Below are 22,490 nucleotides of genomic sequence, written 5' to 3' on the forward strand. Positions count from 1 at the left end.
AATGAAACATGTAAGGAGCAAACAAAAATATCTACTGTTTTCCAGTCTGAAACCATACATATAAACTAACTCTACTGTATGAAATTTTAAAATAAGTATCTGTACATTCAAAGGGAGTATAAAGTTAAGGTAATCCACCAGGCTGTGAACTTGGCTCAGTTTGCATAGGAACTGCCTGCCTGATACACCCATCTACCATGAAACAATTTTACATTCAAAAGAAAATGAAGTTGTTTGCGTTTTCTCAGATGTTTGTCCTTTATATTACAGGTTTAAAAAAATTTCTCCTAGCTTTTTTTTTTTCCCTAACTATTCCAAACAATTTCTTTCCCTTTTGCATGCTGATTATTTTTATTTACTTATGCCTTGTCCTAATTCTTCAAAAATTTCTCATTCCTTAGTGCTTCCACATTTTTGTCTTTCACTTACTCCTCATCTATCCTTTAATTTTCACTGAAAGAAAGATTAGTACCACGGCTTGCTGTACCTAAGTACTCCCATCACCTCACCTTCTGGGAGTGTAGAAGATAACCTTTATCTATATCTCATACAGAGAAATCCCCGTTTTCTAGCAAGTATCTGCTATACATGTGATCTAGCCATTTGCTACAGAAAGATTTAGAAAATAATCCATTTGTCTACAAACTCTAATCATGTCCTAATTATTGATATTGTATTATTTTTTAATATATGAATCGCAAAAATATTTAAATGTTTGTTTCGTAGTTAAAATTACTAATAGTTTTCCCTCTCTTCCTGCTTCCTCTGCCTCCTGTTCAAATCAGTTCTAATCAAATTCAAAGTGGGAAATACTGCTCTGCTGCATATGGGAGAATATTTATATAATCTATTTGCATAATAATTTAATTTAGTTTTTCAGGCAGAAGTAGCTTTTCCTGACTTTCCACAAACTTTAATGCCTATTCACCACAAGATAAGAAAAATGTTAGTACACCATAACTAGCTCAAGCACCAACATATATTTATCCCAACAGATACAATCTGAGTATTAACAAAACAGGTTATTACCCTATTTATTAAAAATCTATGACGTGTCCACTCATGTACCAAACAAACCATGAAAGAAAAGAGCTGCTGCTAAAAGAAGGAAGATGATAAAAATTCCAGTTCTTGATATCTCGCATGTATTAACATTTGCTTGCTTTTGTATTACTTTATCCTTGACTTAGTTAAGTCTAGAAAAGAAACCACCTGCTGAAATTTTTCACAGACCTAGCAGTTATGAAGTTATGAATTTGTTCGTACAGTGAAGACTACCAGGTTGATATCAAGTCCTGAATACATAAAAACTGAGACGGATGAAGTAATTATGCTAACAGATTGCATGAAGTTTGAGGATCTGCAATACTTTCACAAGGACAGGAAACATACTTTTTTCCTCTAAATTATGTTCTTTTCATTTGGCAAGAACATATGCCCACTGCTTCCCCCCAAATTTTCCTTATCTATTACTACTAAACTGAAACCAAAACAATTTTATGTATCAACGACATGCAACACTGCTTCCCAAGCTCCCTGAAATCAAGCAGTAACACTGAAAATATCACAGAAGCTGGGGGTACAGCGAATATACTTATTAATCCTTTTTAAAGGCAATCCTACAAAATCCAGCAAGTGTTTTGATTTTATTTATCATAAATAGCATCACTGTATGAGAGACTGTACTATGAGTGGTCACTGCCCTGAGCTAGGAAGTTCAAGTTCAATTCCTACTACAAAACCTGAGTTGTGTGGGATCCTGGGTAAGTTGATCATCTGTTTCCACTACCACATTTTGTTCATCTTTCCTACTTCAGTCTGAACGACTTACTGTCCTAATTCTTTTCATAAAAGCCTTCTAATCTTAACTGAATCTCTAGACATAACTGAAGGAAGAGGAATTCTGGTATTAATACTAATTACACCTACAGAATCAGCTGGAGCCACACAACAGCTGGAACTATGCACACACAGCCAAAACCAGTTTGTTTTGATATTTCAAATTTGGAAACCATAATCGTAGTATTTTCTAAGTAGAACACAAACACTGCTAAAGCTAAAAAATTTAGGACAAAACAGAAGATACATAAACAAACAAGAGAAAAAAAGACTACATGAATCACAGTAAGGGCATGAGCTGAGCTAATCCCTAGAACTAGGCTTCAACTGAAGATTTCCTTTATATTCCCTTTAACTGATACCTGTATCCCAGTTACATGCTTTTTTTAAAAAAACAGGTAAGCTTTTAGTAGTTACTATTTTCTATTCACTGCAAATTGCCATTATGAATTTGCATCTCTCCTTCACTTTTGTTTTAAGCTAAACATTAAATAAAGCTCAACCGTAAGTACCTGAGTGCAGCTGTACACAATGTTTAGACAAGTAGTCCTTTTAACTATGTGAGAGCACAAACTTCTCACATCTACTGCATCTTTGCCATCTGAAGTTTTGTGTTCAGTTTTTCTCCTCCCGAACACACAGACGTGTAAAAACATTTTGTTGCTTAGACATTCAAAGACCAATTAATTAAAGTAGACAAGGCTATTTAAGTAAAGCTTAATTTTCTGCTTTTGTGGATAGCAAGCATTAGCACCTTTAAACCAGGAAAGTAACCAGAAGACTTCAGCCACGTGACAGACGCACACCCCCTTTCTCCCCTTTTCAGAAAATGGTTTTACCATTCACAAAACCAAAATAATGCAGCAACTTACTTGGGTTGGAACGAGTACTGGAGGATATGCCAGCTTGTGATGTCTATACATCCAAAATGAAAAGAGCACAATCACTGCAATTCCCATTATAGGCACCAATGAATAAAGCAAGGTATTGAACAGAGGTGGCTTAGGTGTAACAGGATTGGAAGTTGCTGTAGAAAAAAAAAAACACAAAACAAAAGGACACAGCTTTTAAGGAACAAAAATCATCCAGTGTTTGAAATATCTAGCATCCTGATCTTATAAAAATTCTTGCAATCAGCACAACAGGCTAACAATACTCTAATAGAACAGATCCATACTTATAAAAAAGTAGCATCTTGGAAAGAAGTAACTTAGTCCCCGGATTTACACATCAGCCCACCTAACTCTTCTTGTGCTTGTAAGCTCTGTGTATCTACAGAGTGTAAGATGTCTTTATTTTTAGATGATTGCAAGAATGTTATCACCTAATAAATCAAAAAAGAACCAACTGAGGTTTAATCTTTGGAATGTATACAATAATACGGCATTAATAAGAAGAGGCCAGAAGTAATCTGCCAACACCCCTACACGCTGCTGACTTGCTGACAATAAAAGTTCTCGAGCTGAAGACACTTCATGCAACCTTGAGAAAGGCTCCAGAGAAACCCTGCCTCAGAGGCAGCTGCACAGGGGGCGCCACTCCACGGGGCCAGCCATAGGCAGACCCCTGTGGCAAAAGAGCTTTCACAAGAGTGAAGAACACCAATTATTGCCTTTGCACTATCACTGACAAAAATGACAAGAATATTTCTTGGGTCGACAAAGGCCATTTTTATCTCACAGAGATAGTTATTTAATTTCATAAACAACTTCCTCTGGCTATTTGGTACACAAGACATTTGCTGTTTGCAGTTCACTTATTAACATTATTCAGTTTTCCAATAAAGATTAGATTCTTGACTGAAAGAAGATATGCAAGAATAATCAAATAATCTTTTAGTTACTGTTTTTTTAAACAATTATTTTTTGAGTCCGGCTATCTGATTTTCTTTGTAACCTGGGAGGAAATCCTTTCCCCCTTTTTAAAGGTTGCTGTGTCAATTCACAGAGAAACTCAAAGGTCCGATTAGTTCAACGAAATAAAGCACTGTTTCAGAAAGAGCATTCATAGGCTGGTACATGCATATGAGGATGATATGGCTTTTAGCCCAATGATTTATGGACAATTACAGAAGCTTAACTATACAACTAAGGTAAGATTTGACAGTAACTTCTGTATCGTAAAACAGCCAATAATTTCAGATTATCCTTCCTTCTCACCCTTTGAAAAGGGCTAAAGTACCTTTTATCAATATAAATTACTTCTAGTACAGAGACAGTTCAAAATGGAAGAAACAAAGTGGCAATTTTCTAGGTTATATGAATGCACATAGCACTATCGTGGGAATCGGAAACCTTCTGGCAGGAAAAAAAAACACAAAGGAAAAGTCTTATCTCCTCAACATACACACTAGTAAATACTTCTGAACTCGGCAAAGCCATTCCTTCATAAATGTGTCAAACTAACTTACGTTGTGTGACCTCCATTTCTGGAAAATAGAAGAAGCGTTCATTACACATGTTGCCTTCACAACAACAGAAAAATACTTCAGGGCTGTCTTTCTTCTCTATGCAATCATTCCTATAAAAGATAATAATAAAATCTTACTAATTTTAAGTCAAGAGGGAGGGTGGTAGTTAAGAGAAAACATACACTCATATTTAAATTTTAAAGAGAACTTCATTAAATCATCCAGGACAACATACTACCCAAATAGGAGTTAAATCTGAAGAAACAAATAAATTTTTTGTTATTTTGTACTGCAGTGAAATATCATTAAAACTGAAATAGCACGTTTTTGTGATTCTTAAGACAAAGGTAAAGAAAACCACCAATAGTATACTGAAGAACAGTTTGAAGTGTAGATTTAAACAGGACAAATGATCAAATGGCTAGTGCTTAACCATAATCTCACAGTACAGGGTTGTATGGGCTGGAGGAAAGTGGGAAGAAGAATTTTTAATTTTTTTTTGGGGGGGCGGGAGCGGGGAAAGGGATAGAAAATTTCTACAATTCCCCCTGCCTACATTATGCTCAGGCATAGGGCTTATTTCACCCCATGAGTTAACTGCACAAAAGGATTTCTATTAACAAATAAGCTGAAACTATTCAAGTCAGGAAAGAAAAACAGGCATCATGCAGGAGACAACTTGACAGCAGAAAGAAAAGAATTTGAAAATCCTGCAGAAATAATTGAATATTTTAAATGCAGCTGAAGATTGTCAGAAAAGTTTTGGGTTCATCTTCAAAAATTAGGGTTATTTTACAAAACCAGCTATTACAATTACACTCTACTGTAACTTCCATGAAACATTTATTCTTTGATGTTCTTAATCTGCAGTTGTTTGGAGTTCATCACACTGTAACTCACTGTTCACTAAACCGCTCTTCGCTCCAAAAGATAAGATTTTGTTTAATGGGTATTTTAGACGAAGACTGCAGCATGCATTCTTACAAGTTACAGCTAATGAGGTCTTAGAGCCGGACAAATTTTTACTCAATTTTTAACTATTTCCTTCCCATCCTTCCTGCATTTTATTTCCTCTTTTTTTTTTATTTGCTCAAGGAAGAATTTAGTATCATGTGGTACTAGTGGGATAACAATACTACAGAACCCAATGCTCTTTCCAAACAATTCTATTTCCATCCTGAAAGTTTTACATTTAGCAGAAATGAACTTGGTTCAGAAACTGTAATACCCCCACTTCTTCTGCAAAGCCACAACTACGAATGGATTAAAAAAAACAAAACAAAAAAAACAACAAAAACAAACACCCAGAAACCACACAACCACAAAAAAAACCCAACAAAAACTCCACACAAACCAACAACAAGCCAATACTTTCCCATCCTGAGTGACTTACAGTTACTAGATATTAGTAGCAATGAATAAGGCTTCTTTAAAATTGTCCTTCGCCTTCTAGCATAGCTGAATTTCAATCATGCTGTGCAAGCAAGCTTGCAGATGCTTTGCTACTTCTCTGAGAAACGTATAAATCAGTACTACTGTTCAACTTAGCTTTAAACTGTCATTAAAGGACAAAACAACCTACTGCGTGGGGAAATTTTATTTGGTTGAAATTACTATAATGATTTCTTCTACTCATTCAACATTTAAGAAACACAAAAGCAGAATTTTCTAAAATATTGCTAAAAAAGAAATTCTAGGTACATTTTAATGAAGATCTATTATGCATTTATTTTCTTCTCTCCCTTTCCAAACAATTACTTCTTGGTTGAATAAAACTTACTACAGTACTTCAGAGAACTATAATACCATTTCTTAAGAGAGTCACAACCTTTATTCAGCCAGTATCTAACAAACCTCAAGTCCTGCTGTTACTGCTCATGGGTACTTGCTAGACCATCTGTTATAAAAAGACTGGAATTCTAGAATAGTCAGTGTCTCTCAGAGCTGCCACCGAGGTGAGCTTTTTAAAAAAAAAATCAGCAAAATACTTCCATGTTTATGCAAAGAACAGACACAAAGTACTGACTTTACTACTCCAAAGATGTTGGAAAAGCAAAATATAGAATTTTGTATTCTGGTTTCAGTAACTACATTTGCACTGTTTGGCAATAACAGGCAATAACAAGTCATTAGAAAATCTATTATTAATGGCCAAAAAAGAAAAATTAAACACCTAGTTTTAAATATTTATTAAATAAATGAGAAAAGGTAAAGCATGCTATTATGCAGACAAGACAAAGTACTTCAATAAATTTGGGTCCCTAAACACAGGTAATGAAAGGGGAGAAAAAAGAAAGTGTATGTGTATGCATGTGTGTATCTAAAAAGAAAACTATTCAAAATCTATTGTATTATCATTTTGTCTCAAGTACTGATGGCAGATGGGAGGATTTAAAAATTACGGACAGGCATAATAGTTTAAAATTACAAAAAAAATTAAAATTTATAGGAAAACTTACCTGTCATAACAATTGATGTCATCTAGCCAGCAACCCTGCTTCACAATTTCAATTGATCCAGAAATATTCTTCCATGTAGCAAAACAGTGTCGTCTTTTATCTTTATCACCATAACACGGTTCAATACCGCTGCGATTTGTTTTATCTTTTTCCCAATTAGCGTTGTAGTAGATACACTCTTGTGTTTCTGATCTGCCAAGTATGGCACCTTTTAGGAATGAAAAGTAAATCACAATTAAACAGCATTCTGAAGGATGAGCCATATGAACAGTCAAAATCAGGATGTACTAAAATATCATACAATATGCTTTTCTCCCTCCTTTTTTTTTTAATAAAGAAAGAAAACATTTAACTTTGACAAGCATTCCAAGTAAAGTGTTGAAACATAAACCAAAGATCTTCTGTTAAGTCAAACAGTGACTTGGATAACTTAACAAGATTTGAAGAAATAAAGAACAAGTTATGGCGATATTTTTCCCTGAATAGCAACAGCAGAAAAAAATTAGAATACTGAATTTAGTTATAATATTAGCTGAACAAGAAGTTTTAGCAAGTAGACTTTACCAAAAGGCATTTTTGTCTCTTATTACAAGTGCCAAAAAAGCAGGTTGTACATCTTAGAAACCTAAACCCAACTAATGAATTCAGTTTTAAACCATTGACATCTTTTCTGCTAGCTTTCATCTGTGATGTAGCTTCTTAACACAAAGCACTGAAGAATAATGCGCACTATGCTAAAATAGGATCTTTTATGCCATTCTGATTTGCCAAGTAAGCAACTGGATTGAGACCAACAGGTGTGAGGCAACGATCCCACACTGCCAAGGACAGCGCTAGGTTTTTGCTGGGTGTTCCTATCCAGTCAATCAGCTACAACATACAGGACATAACTCAATAACCAACCAAGTGCTCCTGCTCTCAGAAAGCCCAGGCCATGCCTCCCCTTCCCACAGTGTGTACCAAACATACATGCAGTGGTATCATCCATGACGGCCAACATGCATGCTTCAGACAGCAGAAGCCCAGTGGTGTTTGGAGGCCAAAGCACTGATGCAGTCTCTATGCAACATACTGGTGAACCACAAGGGACTAGGAAACTAGCTAACCTATATAAAAATCACGATTTTTATTTTTTTGTCATCCCAGTATGTTTCTGAACTTCGAAATTAATTTTGTCTTTTAAATTACAAACATATCTGAGTCATCGATGCTTACTGACAACCTACAGCAAAACCCAGCAAATATTAACATACTGAGGCTCCCCAAAGTAGAGCTAAGTTCAAAGTTCTAATGTGGTATGAAGCACCAGTCTGTTTTTTGCAAAGGTAAATGGTTGTTAGGGTGCAAAACTGTTAATAAAATACTGGGAGTAATATCTGGCTTTTAGTTCCATTTTTCTCTTGTCAAATACTGACAAGAGTGTGTCATTAATCTTCATGCAAGCTTCATCATTTAACATGTACTAGACCCATGGGAAAACAGAGAGGGAGATCAAATAGCTAGAGAGTCAGACATGTCAAAACTGGGGGTCAGGAGGACAACAAAGTACATTTACTTCGTGTACCCTTCTAATATTTTCAAGACAGACAGTTACATTACACATCTATACTGAAGATTACACAGAGAAGGTCTTTCATAGCAGTCAGTTTTGTACATATTTATTTGTATCACACATTACCTGCTTTATCCACATCCTTTCACAGTAATTTTGATACATCAGTATTGCCTTGTTGCCATACCCATACTTCTCATTCTACACAAGGCTGTAACAAGCAGAGTGACTGTTAACACTTGCTTCCTTTGGGGGATGAAATCTTTGTCCACCCAACTGTGGTAGGAGGTGGGGGCTGGGGTGACTGGCACACTGGTAGAGGCTTCCATCATGTAACACCTCCTCAAAAACACACAGCTGACAATAAGGTAATTTTTTCTCAGTAGAGAGACCTGTACTCTACACAGACCAAAAAAGTCACACTTCTCAGGGTGATGAGAATTATTTCAAACTGACAATTGCTGCAGCCCTCTTGAAAGTGCAGCACAGGGCACTGGAGTTGAGTGCAGTGCTGACCATAATGAGCATCCCACATAACCACCTTCTGTAACTTTTGACTTCGACACATTCCCAAAATAGGCAGAGAATCTGCTTACGCTTTTTGGGAAAGAGCCTGGATGTTCAATGGGAGAAATGCACTAGCCAGCTGGTAACACTGCGAGATGCAGCATGTTAACTATTATATTCTTTGTGCTGTGATGGCCTGACCTTTACAACTCCCAGCTATGGCAAGAAACAGATGAGACAACAGATTGAACAATTTGGTTCTGTCAGTGCAATAAAGCAGAAGTCCTGGATTTATCTCATACGTGCCATTCCTCTCCTCTTGCTGCCAAGCCTAGCTTTGAAGGACCACAGACAAGCTGAATTTGATAAAATTCAGAAACCACAGTAAAATTAACTTTCCACAAATACATACATCTTCTCTGTAGTTCAGGTCTTCTTATTCACTAACGCTCTAAATCAGTTCAGCCTATCCAGCTGGCCAGCAATCACACTGTTGGTTTATTGACTTTGGATCTGACTGAAGCATCTACCTTAAGACCTTCTCTAGGGGCTGAGCAGACACTCACAATAGGTCTGGCCAGACTAAACAGATGTATGAACATACCAGGGCAATGCTGGATCAACCTTTTGAAGCAATAAAATGGGAATGTGGTGGATACAAGGGAAGAAGAAAAGGGGAAACACATAAAGAAAGCAGCCCTGAACCCACTGCACAAAGGCAGCATCTGCTTCAAACCAGCTCTGCCATCCCCTCCACAGGAATCAAACTCTTAGAGAAGGGCAGCTGGCATTTTCAGTGAAAGCAAATTTACAGGGTCTCAGTTTAGGCATAGTATGTCTATAATGAAACCCCTATACCCATTTTGAGTGCTGACAAATTGTTTTCATAAGCAATTGTCAGGTCCTTGGGATATCTATTACTGAATCTGAAAAAGCAAAATGCTGCTATTGAAAGAAGCCATGAGCAAAGCACCAGCAGTATCCTATGGATGGAACTTAAAGTATGAAAGCTTCTGAGAGGAAAACATTGAAAAAGCAAAGAATACTCAAGCATATTTTCAGCATGTTAAGACAGATCATATTTAATATATGCTGTTATCATACTGCAGTTAGCATGCTGCTGTATCACTATACATTTGTGTTCACCCAGAACAGCTGCAGTAAGAAAAGAAAACCAACATCAGCTAGTGAACTTCTGAACTGCTGTCAATACAGGATACATTGTAATTGTCAGCAGTACAGAAAGCAACTTTATTAAGAGTGCATATGTGCAGTCTGGAAAACCTCACCTCAGTAGGTATTTGAAGGACTGGCTACCATTTTTTCAAGCAGAAAGACTGTATGAATTCCTGGAAATAAAATCTAGCCTTTATTATTATTAAAAATAAATGTAGTAAACAATGAAATCTCTGCATAGCTAATAAGAATGACAATACTAACATAGCTCTAATTTAGAAAGGGATTATTGGAAAAGAAACATGAATTCTCTGTTACAGACCCCACCACACTACACTCAGATGGGGGGGGGGGGGGAATATAACCTTCTGGGAGTTTATTATCTAGCTTTATTTAGTAAACCTGAAACTGAAGAACACAACCCTATTGGTTTGTACTGCAGGAATGTTTTCTTGACATTTTTAATAAAATGTCTGAAACATGATTATCTCCCTCATTTGTTGAGAGACCTTAAAACCGACACATCCTTCCCCTATCCCATGTCCTATTCCCATCCCCAAATGCTGCTTTTGCAGCATCCTTGGTTGGGGACACCACATAAAGACACAAAGCCTTTCAGTCAAAGGGAAGATGAATCTGTGATTCCTTGCTGGGTTATGAAATCTAGGAAAAAATTTTAAGCTGAAGTCATGAAAGCTTGTGAAAATGCTGCAAAGATTAGTTTGACAGCATAGAGATCTAAAACATCAGCATGGGGGGAAAAAAATTAAAACAAACCCTTGAGCCTTCTGAAAGCCAGTCTATATAAGTAAATTGCTCTGCAGGGCACTCCCAACATACACCTAATACATTCTTAACCAGAAGAGAACAAAAAATAAATTATCAGTCTTATTTCTGCATGTCTTCCAGCATTAGACAGAACTACAGACTTCTTTTCCATCTGATATGTTTCCAAGATGCAAACAGCAACACTGAAGTCTGGAAATAGTAATCACATCTGTATTTCATGGCTGCACAACCTACCCAACAAGTGTACTATGCTACACTTGAACTTTATTGTATTTTAAGCACTGATGGCAGTATTGGTAAGAATTTACAAGCAGGAATACTCATGTGATATAAAAGGACTTTTTTTTCCTGTTCCCTAGAAAACTTCGTATATAAAAGACTGAAAGGGTTAAGTTCAGTGTGGCAGCTACCTCTACATAAGAGTAGAAAGGTTACTTAAATTCTGTTATGTTTGAGATTAATCTGAACTCATTCTGAGCACCAAGATCCACAAACATATAAGGGATGGAGCAGTTTACTAGAATAAACTTGCTGAGCAGGACGGCCCGATGCACCACAGGTACTAGACATTGTGAGTTACTTGACCAAAGTTCAAGTTCAGCCGGTCCACTGAAGATCTCAATTGTAACACACTGTTCTAGAGGAAAAAACAAAAAGACAAACCCCAAAACTAAAAAAAAAAAACCAAACCAAACCAAAACCAAACCAAAAAAACCCACCCCCCCCCCCCCCAAAAAAAAAACCAAACAAAAAAACAACCCAAAGAAAATGTGGCATAAACAGAAATAGCATCTTCCCCATAAACATGATTCTATTTGTTTCTGCAGTGATCTTATATACATTTTTTAGACTCAAACATATCTAAAACCAGATTACAAATATATACTTGAAAGGCCCAGGTCTGATGTTTCCACAAGCAGGAAGCAGGTTGTTACCATTTATGTATTTTTTTTTTTTAACACGCTGGGGAATGTTCATCAAAGGAAAAATAAAGAGGCTATTTTCAACATAATAGAGCAAACTGAGTTACAACAGAAAACACCTATTGTGTCCTCTTTATACATACTAGTATGTCCCAAAACATATTCTGCTGATCTTTAGACAAGTACTAATCCCATTTTCATTGTTCTCAATGCTCACAGGCCAAACAAGACTGCATAAAACACGCAAAAGTACATGAATTAAATCCAAACACAACTGCAACTAACTTAAGCAATGCAAGAATCAGCAAAAGGATAAACAAGACAGGAAAGTAACAAATCACCTGAACTGCAGTCACACTACTTTACAGAAAAGATGCTTATCTTTTCAGACTAGAGTTTCTCATTATCATTCTCCTTTTCAGTGTGTTCTACCGAGTCTGTACTGTACTTTACCAAAAAGTCGCTGGGGAAGAACATGGAAATGCCCAAGTGCTGCACCTCTGCACAGAGGTCTGAGAGACTTAGTATTTTTTAAGAGGCTAAAAGGTTAAACATTTAAAGACTGACCTGATGTTTCAAAAGGCTCTTTTCCTCAAATAATATTTATAAATGAAGGAGTTTGCAACTCAACAGGGGTCTTACAGTAAACTTGGAAGTTTTAACGTAGCTTTTTATGTAACAATGGCTATATTAAACTTCAGTTCTCTAGGACTGTAGTATGAAGGGGGGCAGATATCAGGAAACCTGCATTTGCTTAGATATCTCATCATATACTTAAAAAAGATTTCAATTTTTTTTGCAGTTCACACTTTGCTAAGATGAAGAACTTGTACGGATGAGTCTGCCATGGAAGTATGAAAATCTCTAGCTAAAATGACACTTCTGAGAAAGAGCTTTCCAGAGGAAGAATCCAGTGCTGAAAAAACTGAAGAACAGTCTACCCAATGGCACTACATTAAGTCTTAAGAGCAGAAGTTCCTAAATATAGTGGAAACTATGGAGGATCATGTCATCTACACAAAATAAAAATACAACGCCCCAGGGGGTGGTGGTGGTAGGGGGGAAGATAACATCCCTCCATTACTATTCTGTTAAAAACTCCTTGCAACCCCTTGTCTTCTAGGCAGACAGCAACAAGAAAACAAACACTTTTCTACCAGGAATGCCTCCTCTGGATTTACAGTATGGAAAATTACCTAAAAATAGTAATCTGCTATAAGCACTTGATGCTGCTATTTTTTTTATATATATATGTATATATATGTATGTCTATATTTTGTTTTCATAAAAGAAATTATAGTGAATGTGAATACAGATTCTACTCAGCATATGCAACATAAACTATTCATCTGCTTCTGAAGTTAGGCTACTCAAGAACTGTTAGGTATTGCTTCTAGATCCAAGCGAGCTTCTAAACAGTATCAGATAAATACATACATTTTACTTTTGAAACAAATCATCAGATAGCACACATGGTATTTGATCTTTCTTTTTGTCACAGATCCAAAGGCTGGTGCTCTGGCAATGGATGCTGGAGTTGGACCATTCATTAGCTTTTTTCTAACATTAAACAGCCAGTGCACAATGCATCAGTCTTTGAGGTGAGCTACGGCATTAATACATACTTGAAGAACTCTGCACATCACTTTAGGAGATCACTTTTTCTCTTTAGGGTGCAAGCAGTGGGCCACTCTGACATTCTTAATCTCATCAATGCTTAGTATTTCCAGTAAGAGAGATCTGGCAGACTTAGGCATCATGCAACTTGTACAATTTTGTGAATGAAACACCACTTTACACTACAAAATGTTATCCATACATGACCTGCAACAGAACATAAGATACAATCAAGTGAAAGAACCAGGATTTCAGAATCTGTAGAAAAGATGTCCTTAAAACTTGAACATCCAAGTTAGAAGAAACTCTTTACCTGTGAATCCCTATGCAAATCGGCCACTTGATCTTTCAAAGTTCAGGCTTCAGTAATGAGCCATGTTGAAGAAACCTGTTCATCTGTAAAACTGTGAACTCATTCTGACAACTTCTCCAGAAGAATATTTGATCACAGAATTTAAGAGACACTATTAAACTCCTTATTAATTTAAACCAAGAGCTATAGTAATCAGAAATTTGAGATTTTAGAAATGATGGTGGCAGAATTAATGCAAAGCATCTTTAAAGGGTAAGGCCACAGTTCAAAGAAAAGGATACAATAAAGATGAGTTTGATTGTTAGTTTGAAACTCTATGGTACCGCCTAAAGTAATGTCTCTGAGTGACTAAAGCAGATGGGATCAAGGGGGGGCAACTGTGATTCATGGAGTACTCAGAGGCCACTGCAGGAGACATAACAGTGGCATCTAAATCTCACTGATTTCTTGCTCAAGGAAAAAAAATTGCTGAAATTGCTTTTGCAACACATGTTCCTCTCCATAGTCTTTCCAAGCAGTTTGTCTTATTGTTAGAAGAAATCAATAATGTCATAATAAGATTTTGTAGACACCTTCCATCTTCTGCCTTGTACTTCTTATTTAGGACCGGATTTAAGGAAGTAGGGGGAAAAAACACCCACACCTCTAGTGTCCAAGTTTTCCAAAATAATTTCTTAGCAAAGCATATGGCAGAAAACGGAGAAAAGGGGTCGGGCAACAGCTATGTTCTTTGGGTAGAAATTAAGGTGCCATTAATGACACAACTGGCATCTATAGCATCAGCTAGCTACCTCTGAAATAAGGATTGTCATCCTCTGGGAATCTCTAGAAATACAAAGTTAAGTGCTATTTTTCACACATCTTGACTTCAAGGGAACACACAAAACCACAGGCTGATGTTTTCAAGTTCAAACATGCCACTCCTGTCACTGCAAGGTGTGAACAGCACAAACCAGAAACTTTCTCATCTACCATCTAATGATTTTGTAGGGGGGGAAAAAAGCTTGAAAGATTCTGTCAGTTGTTTGGGATTTTTGAAGCGCAGCCTTGGGACTACACTCACCTCATACATGCTGGTAGTTTTTACAGACTTTACTGGTGAAATGTCCCAGCCCCCACAAAACAGAGAGAATATTACAAGATAGTAAAAATCTACCACAAGGAACACAGGGCTAAATACTCACCAGAAAAGTTTAAATTCTGCAAGATTTAGAAGTTCAAAAAATAGACCAGAGCGAAATAGGCACTAATGCTAGAAATAGTTTCCAATCTGGATTACCCTCCTATCTCCAGCACAAAACCCCAAACACAAACAAAGGGGGGGGAGGGAGGAATAAAAATAAGAAAAATCATTCACTGTAGAGAATAATCACAGTAGCTGACCTCAAAGGTGTAGCCATTTCAAGTCAGCTAAAATTTAAAAAGGTAAGAGAAAAAGGGACATGTCACAGATGAAAGGGACAATGCTCACCTTTACAGATCCCTTCCCACCACTTTTCCCAGGAATACTGGCCCTCAATACTGTATGCAGGTTTAAATGTATAAAAAAACCCGCTAAAAAGCAAACCTCAAATGAAAACTCTATTCAGTTTTTGAGATTAAAAACTTGGTAACAGGGGTTCTACTGTACCCTGACTGTAGATGGTATCACCTACAAGTGTCTTTGGATGAAGCTCAGGTAAGGCAGCTGCTCATGACATAGCTAGGGATGCTTTCCCATTGCACACATGCGAGCAATACCATTTCCATACAGTCTTAGAATGCTGTTATTAAACTGAAGTAGTAAGACACTTCACCAGTAGGCATATTCCCAGACTAAAGCCTAAATAAACTACCAAAGGATATAAAAACTAGATTAGGAAGATATGAATCCTTTTGAAGGATGACTATCATGCTGGTGCTTGCAACTAGCAGAATTTCTATTTTGAGGCCTGACAGTGAATTTTCCAGCAATGATCTCAGATACTTGTCATAGCTGTTCATCTGATTTAAGAGATCAGTGGTAAGTGGAATCCTGCAGTGCTCCACAGCCAGTGCACATGCTGCAGCACACCAGATACGATGAGAAGTCCCCTTTCATTGTAAGGGCCTGCACATCCAGTCAAAGTGTCTGTACAAGCACTCACCTAATGCAGAGGACAGCTCAGAAGATGAGGCTTTTCTTCATACTCTTCTCTATCATGCTAGATTTTCCAAAGATAAGTTGGTGTCAGGGTTGGTATTTGCATAAGTTCTTATAATGTTTCATAGCTGAGAACTTCTGAACCATGAACTACGAAATATTTTTAAGATCCTTCTAAAGTCAAAGTTTAAAATTCCTGCAACCTCATGGAGATGGGAACAACTAACATACTGTTAAAAAAAAAAACAAAATTAAAACCAATCCCCCCCAAAAAAACACCTCTATCACAAAACAAACAAGCTTCATATAAATTCTATTTATCTTTAAATTTTCTCATCTGATTAGACTATATGACAGAAGAACAGTAAATGAAATTTTCTCCAACTCTTTTCCTGTACTGTTTCATGTATCTTCCCAAATCCTGTTGGATACAATCAGCATCAACATTTCACTAGTATATATTATAAGAAATTAGGAGTCTCTCCTCTTCCCTGCAAGGAGAATCCTTCCACACAAGAGCTAACTGAAGGTAATTACAAAAAAAAAAAAAAAAAAAAAAAAAAAAAAAAATGTTATACCTTTTGCCTAGTGAACTTAGTGAAGTTCAATGCACATTTTTTAACAGTTTGACTGCAGAGAAAACAGAACAACATAGAAAGCCAAACAAAAACATAGTCAAGGCATCTATGAGGCAAACATCCAACTTCACATTTCATGTTTCCTCCATGTGATGCATCCTACCCCCACTTCTTTTTCTGTCTTTCAGGACCTTATATAACTATTTAAAAGACAACAGGACCAGTGTGATTCTGCCTTAAACTCAGAATCTTAAGCAAGTCTCTCTGTGGGTGTTGTGTCCCACTCTGTGCTATTGCAAGCAAAAACACTACAGTTACCCTTCACATGCTGATCAAGCTTCTTATTTAAAGTAAAATGCTTTTGCCTTCACTATGCTTCACTTTTTTCTCTGGTTACAACCACACAATCTTTAGGTTACCAGCCCTAAGATCCTTACCACCAGTTTTCACTTTTCACTTAAAAAAAAACAAACAAAAAACCAACCAAAACTAAATCAAAACCCAAAAACCCACACACATCCACCCCCCCCCAAAAAAAAACCAAAACGAACACCCAAAAAACAACAAAAAAAAAAAAACCCAAAAAAACAAAAAAACACCACAAAAAAACCCCAACCAAACAAACAAACAAAAAAAAAAAACCAAAAAAACCCAACCAAAACATCAGCTATATTCTTTTGCTTAAAACTGGCCCAGAATACTCCTAAACTGCTAAGCTATTTGCCTGGCCTGGCTCAGCCAGCAGCTGACTGGCAGTAGTAGCTGGCTGGCTGGTGAGCAGACACACAGTGACCAGCAGATCCAGACAAGCTACAGCTGCCCTTGTCCAGATGGCAGCTAAACAGTATGAAAGACAGGTTCCAGATTTTTGTAAGCAGGGGGAGGGATTACCCTGGACAAACAGAGTAACATAGCGGGGAAAAAGCAGGATCAAGTACTGGCCCTTTAAAGGTTCACCTACTCAACTGAGCTGAAAACCCTTCTTTACCCCTCCCTTATTTTAACTCTCCAACATGTTTACAGAGAATCATCAAGTTTTGCTTCAATCTTAACTCCACACAGTCAATGATCCAGGGGCATTTTTGTATTTTCATTCCCCTTTTCATTTCACTACCTCATCACAACAGTAGGCCTTCCTAAGTTCAGCCAAAACTATGTTCACTATTTAAGACATTTCCAAAGACTTGCTGGTATCAATATTGGGTTTGCTTGCCAACTGTATCCTGGGCTGCATCAAAAAGTAATGTGACCAGCAAGTCAAAGAAGGCGTTTCTATCCCTCTACTCCGCTTTCATGAGACCCCACTTGGAAAACTGTGTACTGTTCTGCTGTTCTCAACATAAGGAGGACGTTGAATTGTCGGTGTGAGTCCAAAGGAGGGCCACCAGGATGATAAGGAGGCTGGAGCACCTCCCATACAAAGACAGGCTGAGAAGATGTGGGCTGGATGGAGACCTTATAGCAGACTTCCAGTATCTGAAGGGGACCTAAGAATGCCAGAGAGGGACTCTTCATCAGGGACTGTAGTGATAGGACAAGGGGTAATTGGTTCAAACTCAAACAGGGGAGAGATTTAAGTTAGATATAAGAAAGAAATTCCTCACTGTGAGAGTAGTGAGGCACTGGAACAGCTTGCTCAAAGAAGCTGTGAATGCTCCATCCCTGGCAGTGCCTTGAGCAACCTGCTCTAGTGGGAAGTGTCCCTGCCCATGTCCCAGGTTGGAACTAGGTCATCTTCAAGATCCCTTACAACCCAAACCATTTATGATTCTATGAAAATACTCCTTCAGAAGCATTTTAGGATTAGATGCATCACTGCCAAATCACATTAGTATCTCATCGTATCTGTCATAATGCAAGACCACAGTTTAAAATACATTTTTAAGTTCCAGTGCAATCAAAAAAGCAGACTCTGCTGTACAGCCTCACAAACAGCTGAACTGGCACAAATGGGTGGAAGTAATTCTTTCCTTCAGCCACTAAACTTAAATAAATGTCAGACTGCAGCATTACACATCTGAGTAAATACATATCATCATAAAAATGCTAGTATGTTTGACTGCTGAACTCTCCTCCTAAAGCAAAAAGAAAAAATAAAAAATCTGCATAAACTCAAACTGCTATATTGTTTAATTCCATTTCTACTGTCCAGTCTTATTTATATAAAATTCCAAGCACTTTCTACACTGGAAAAATTTTAAAATTTGTGTCTTTATGCTTTGAAATCAGTATTGATTGTATTAAAAAATATCCAGCAAAAACTGTCTCTCTACCTCTAGCTAAACTGGCTGTCACTTGAAATTATTTTCTATCTGTCCCCTCTCAGGCTGCCTTATTTTGCTCACTGTATCAGATTGTAATCTGAAGATTATGTTAAAAATTTCATTCACATAGCTTGAAACAACCCACACTTTTATGGACAAGAACACCACTGGTACAGCAAACACATATTCTCTTCTTGCTTTCCAACTCGTAAGTCAACTTGCTTAGCTTCAAGCTCCAACTCAACAACAGAGGCAGCACCAGCCACACTACACCACAGCTGCAGCTCAACTCTCTGTCAACCACAACACTCATCTTCAACAATGATGATCTGGGAACTGACTGAAAGATGGAAGAGTACAAGGATTTTTTTTAAGTATGTAGTTCTGGACTTGTTTTCTAGAGAAGATCAGGGAAATCCAGATTTCAGCTCGTATGGAGTTGACATTAAGCAAACATTTCCACCGTATACAGAATCATAGGAAGGTTAGGGTTGGAAAAGACCCTACGATCATCTAGTTCCAACCCCCCTGCCATGGTGGGTATATAATGCTTGTAATTTCAGTACTCATTACTTTTAACCCCCATCATCACCTTTCCATGGTCTAAAGATACTACATCAAAGTGAGCTTTCCCTCAGGAAGTGAGAGCTGACAGAATTTCATCAGAAGTCATTAATACGCCAGTTTTCATGCAGAATAAATTCTGATATAAATGACTAATAAACTGTCAAAAACTTCAGTTATTTTAATTCACAAGATAAAAAAAAAATGGAACAAAGCAATCTCCGAACATACCTCATTAGACTATTCTGCCTTGTTTTTTTTCTTTATGGATTCTCATAAAGCAGATTTTGCTATTCACTTGTCACTTTATTGATATTATTACTGATTCATCCAGAAAAGCAAGATCAACAACCAGAAGAACAAATCCAAAAAGAAAGTATCTCAAAACCAAAATAAGATCATTAAAGTCAGGATACTACCTTCTAAAGTTTAACTCATTTTGTATTTGTGGTCAGAGCTTTAAGAATAACTGACTGAAAAAAAAGAAGCAATTTCACAGCAAGTGCATAAAGCTCTTAGCAGTGTTCTGCAGCATAACGCTATAGTAGTGACTTTAAGAAAATGCTACATACTGGACAACCAGCACATTTATTGCCATTAGAACAGTTAAATGCAACAATTGTTGCAACAGCTTCCTTAAATAAATTAGCACTGATCTAATGTGAGAATCAAATCAATACAAAAGCAATCCAAGATAGTGGCTTTTATTTCTTTTACCTGCCTACAAGCACTTAGACATAGTTTATGTTTTCATGTTCGGTGTTTTTCTTAAGAGGAAAAAAAAAATAGCCTTTTCTAAGGCTTTTGTGTTCAGTTTGAAGCAAGGCAAACAGGTATTTGAAAATATCAAAGTTCAATAATACATTGGCTAACTCCGAATAAATATAACTGTACCTCGTGTACAAAAAGGTAACTACACACAGGCTTCTGAAGTTTGCCCCTGATAAAGTGGCAAAAGAAATAGTAGTATCTCCAGAAAGTTCTCAAAAGAAATTCCGAAGTGGATGAAAATTGCTGATATTATTTCACCAAAAAGAACTTCTCAGTTGCTGTGTACGTAAATCATATGTATGTAAAAAATATGTAAATCATCTATTTCCCAAAATGCACCAATAAAATATTTGGAAGATTATGTATATAACCTACCAACATCAAGTATTTTGGGGGAGGGACGGGAAAGGAAAATACGAAAGTATTCTTATTTGTGATTGCATATGAATATCTAAAATCTGATGTAAATCTACAACGTCTGACTTTAAAAAAAAAAAAAGTACCAATTACCCTTTAGAAAGTCAAGATTATTGCTGGAATTACCTCTAAGTACAATGATACTGAAGGAATGTTTTAAAGGCTTCAAACACCCAAACATTTAATACTTAATATATCTAATTATATTCTCATTTAAGAATGATGCACATATGCTTAGTAAAACTCAAGTCAAGAGGACCATGCTTCCCTATGTGTTTGTTATGAAAAGTATTCAAAACCACACTAAAAACTTGCTGCTACCAGATTTCTTCTGTTTTAGTAACTCACATTTGGTAACACATGATCAAGCTAAATTGTGGTACTGCATATCCTGACTGCATAGCCCATATCCGACACAGCAAACCTAAACTATTTAAAGTTTATAGCATGCAAATCAACGAAAAAAATTGCCTTAAAGTGTTCAGTTAAGCCAGTTTCACTTCATTTAACTTATCAAGAAAGCCTTAAAAATCCATTTGTTACAGTATGTTGTATAAAATTTTTAGTGTTAACTTTTCAATATGCTACTTCAAACTATTATGATAATTTACCAGAATTTTATTAAGAAATTACTCTCAGGAAGCCCAGATCGATATAAAAGAACCCTACACAGTTCTCAACTACAAAAGTATCTACATTTAGAGCAGCAACTCCGGTTCAGCCAGTACATGAATTATGTTCTGGGTAATACTTGTAAAACAGGGGGAATGCAAATTTGCTGTGTGAAACTTGTATTAAAATATTTTAATTTCCCCTGATCGCTACGCATATATTCAGACCACATTACAGATCTCCATAATGATAACCATAGTATTATATAAAAACATGGAATTTTGTTACAGAATTTAAAATAAATAAATAAATAAAACCCCCACATAGCATTGCCAAGTCAAAGCAAAACCAAAAGTTTTAGCATTGTAGTGTTAAGGATTAGAGGAAAAAAAAATAATTATGTAATGGCACGACACAGAGCAACACACAAATCCCTGTTTCCTATGATAGATTTACAAGTGTTTTATGATAGCAAAGTATTATTTAACTTTTTATCTAGTTACTTCTGCATCTGTTTTGTATACTTGATGAGTACATGGAACCATGTTCCCAAACTTGGATTTAAGACACTACTGCGGTCTGAAAACTATAAATGTTTCATAAACAACCCTAACAGACTTATGCAAAGCACTCAGTTGCAGGAACAACAAAAGTCACAACAGAAAATAAACCCTATCTGCTTTAATATTTAATGGAACTTCCCAAAAGGTTTTACTGACCATCAAATCATTTATTAGTATGAAAAGACTACCTTCACTTAAAACTTCCCCATAAAATAGATCAAGTTCTCAAATCAGTCATATACAACTTTCAAGTGATAAATAAACAAATAAACACAAAAACCTGATTATTCCAAATCTTGAGAAATCATTCCAGTTGTGCGCACTAAGTACAAGTGAGGAACTGATCAACTCCCAAAGCAGTGAAAGATTTAATACAAAGCCAGACTTGAGAAACTCCATGCTTTTAGATCTTTTCCTCTGGCATACAGCAGGCACATACCAGTCCTTGATAAATTTTATTCAATTCACTGTGTGCATCACTGATGTGATTGACCCTTTTCACAGCTTAAAGCAGTCTGGTTCAATCACCCTGAGCTGCGATGGTGGTGGTCAGGAAGAACAAAACCTTTGTTTAGTAGAAGGAAACAGGTATGAACAGATCACTAAGATCAAACCTGACAGAAATACAGATGACTGCAGCAAGAAGATCAAAGAAGCCACCACCTATCTTTAGATGTATATTCAACCAGGGGAGGTGGGGGAACCCAAACCCTTAATGTTAACCTGATTCACTCCCTGTGAATTTAACATTTTGAATAACAATTGCTGTATCTGAAATAAGCCAAATGTTAGGCTTCCAACACACAAAATACCAATTTTTGCTACCTGCAAAACATACAAATGTGTAATTTTTACAGTACTTGAAGACAATACTTAGTATCTTTGTATATACACATTCAAAAAACTAGTTAAGATACTTTTTGGCATTCAAGAAAGGAAGATGATAAACGTAACACAACCAGTTTTAATCAAGATCAAAGCTGCAAGAGAATGCAGACAGACAGTCTAGACTGC

The 22,490-nt window shown here is 36.6% G+C and overlaps 1 protein-coding gene across 1 annotated transcript in view; it reads right to left on the reverse strand.

Annotated features, from left to right (window-relative positions):
- The window catches only part of ACVR2A (activin A receptor, type IIA), a 65,755-nt gene that overhangs the window by 22,316 nt on the left and 20,949 nt on the right, over positions 1-22,490 (reverse strand). The window contains exons 2-4 of the mRNA XM_010018327.1: positions 6,709-6,916; positions 4,250-4,359; positions 2,712-2,866 (exon numbers count right to left, since the gene is read on the reverse strand). Coding sequence (XP_010016629.1) covers positions 2,712-2,866; positions 4,250-4,359; positions 6,709-6,916 — 473 coding nt within the window. The remainder of the gene's footprint in view (positions 1-2,711; positions 2,867-4,249; positions 4,360-6,708; positions 6,917-22,490) is intronic.

Source organism: Nestor notabilis, unplaced genomic scaffold (genome assembly GCF_000696875.1).
Source record: "Nestor notabilis isolate BGI_N333 unplaced genomic scaffold, ASM69687v1 scaffold850, whole genome shotgun sequence".
Lineage (NCBI taxonomy): Eukaryota > Metazoa > Chordata > Aves > Psittaciformes > Psittacidae > Nestor > Nestor notabilis.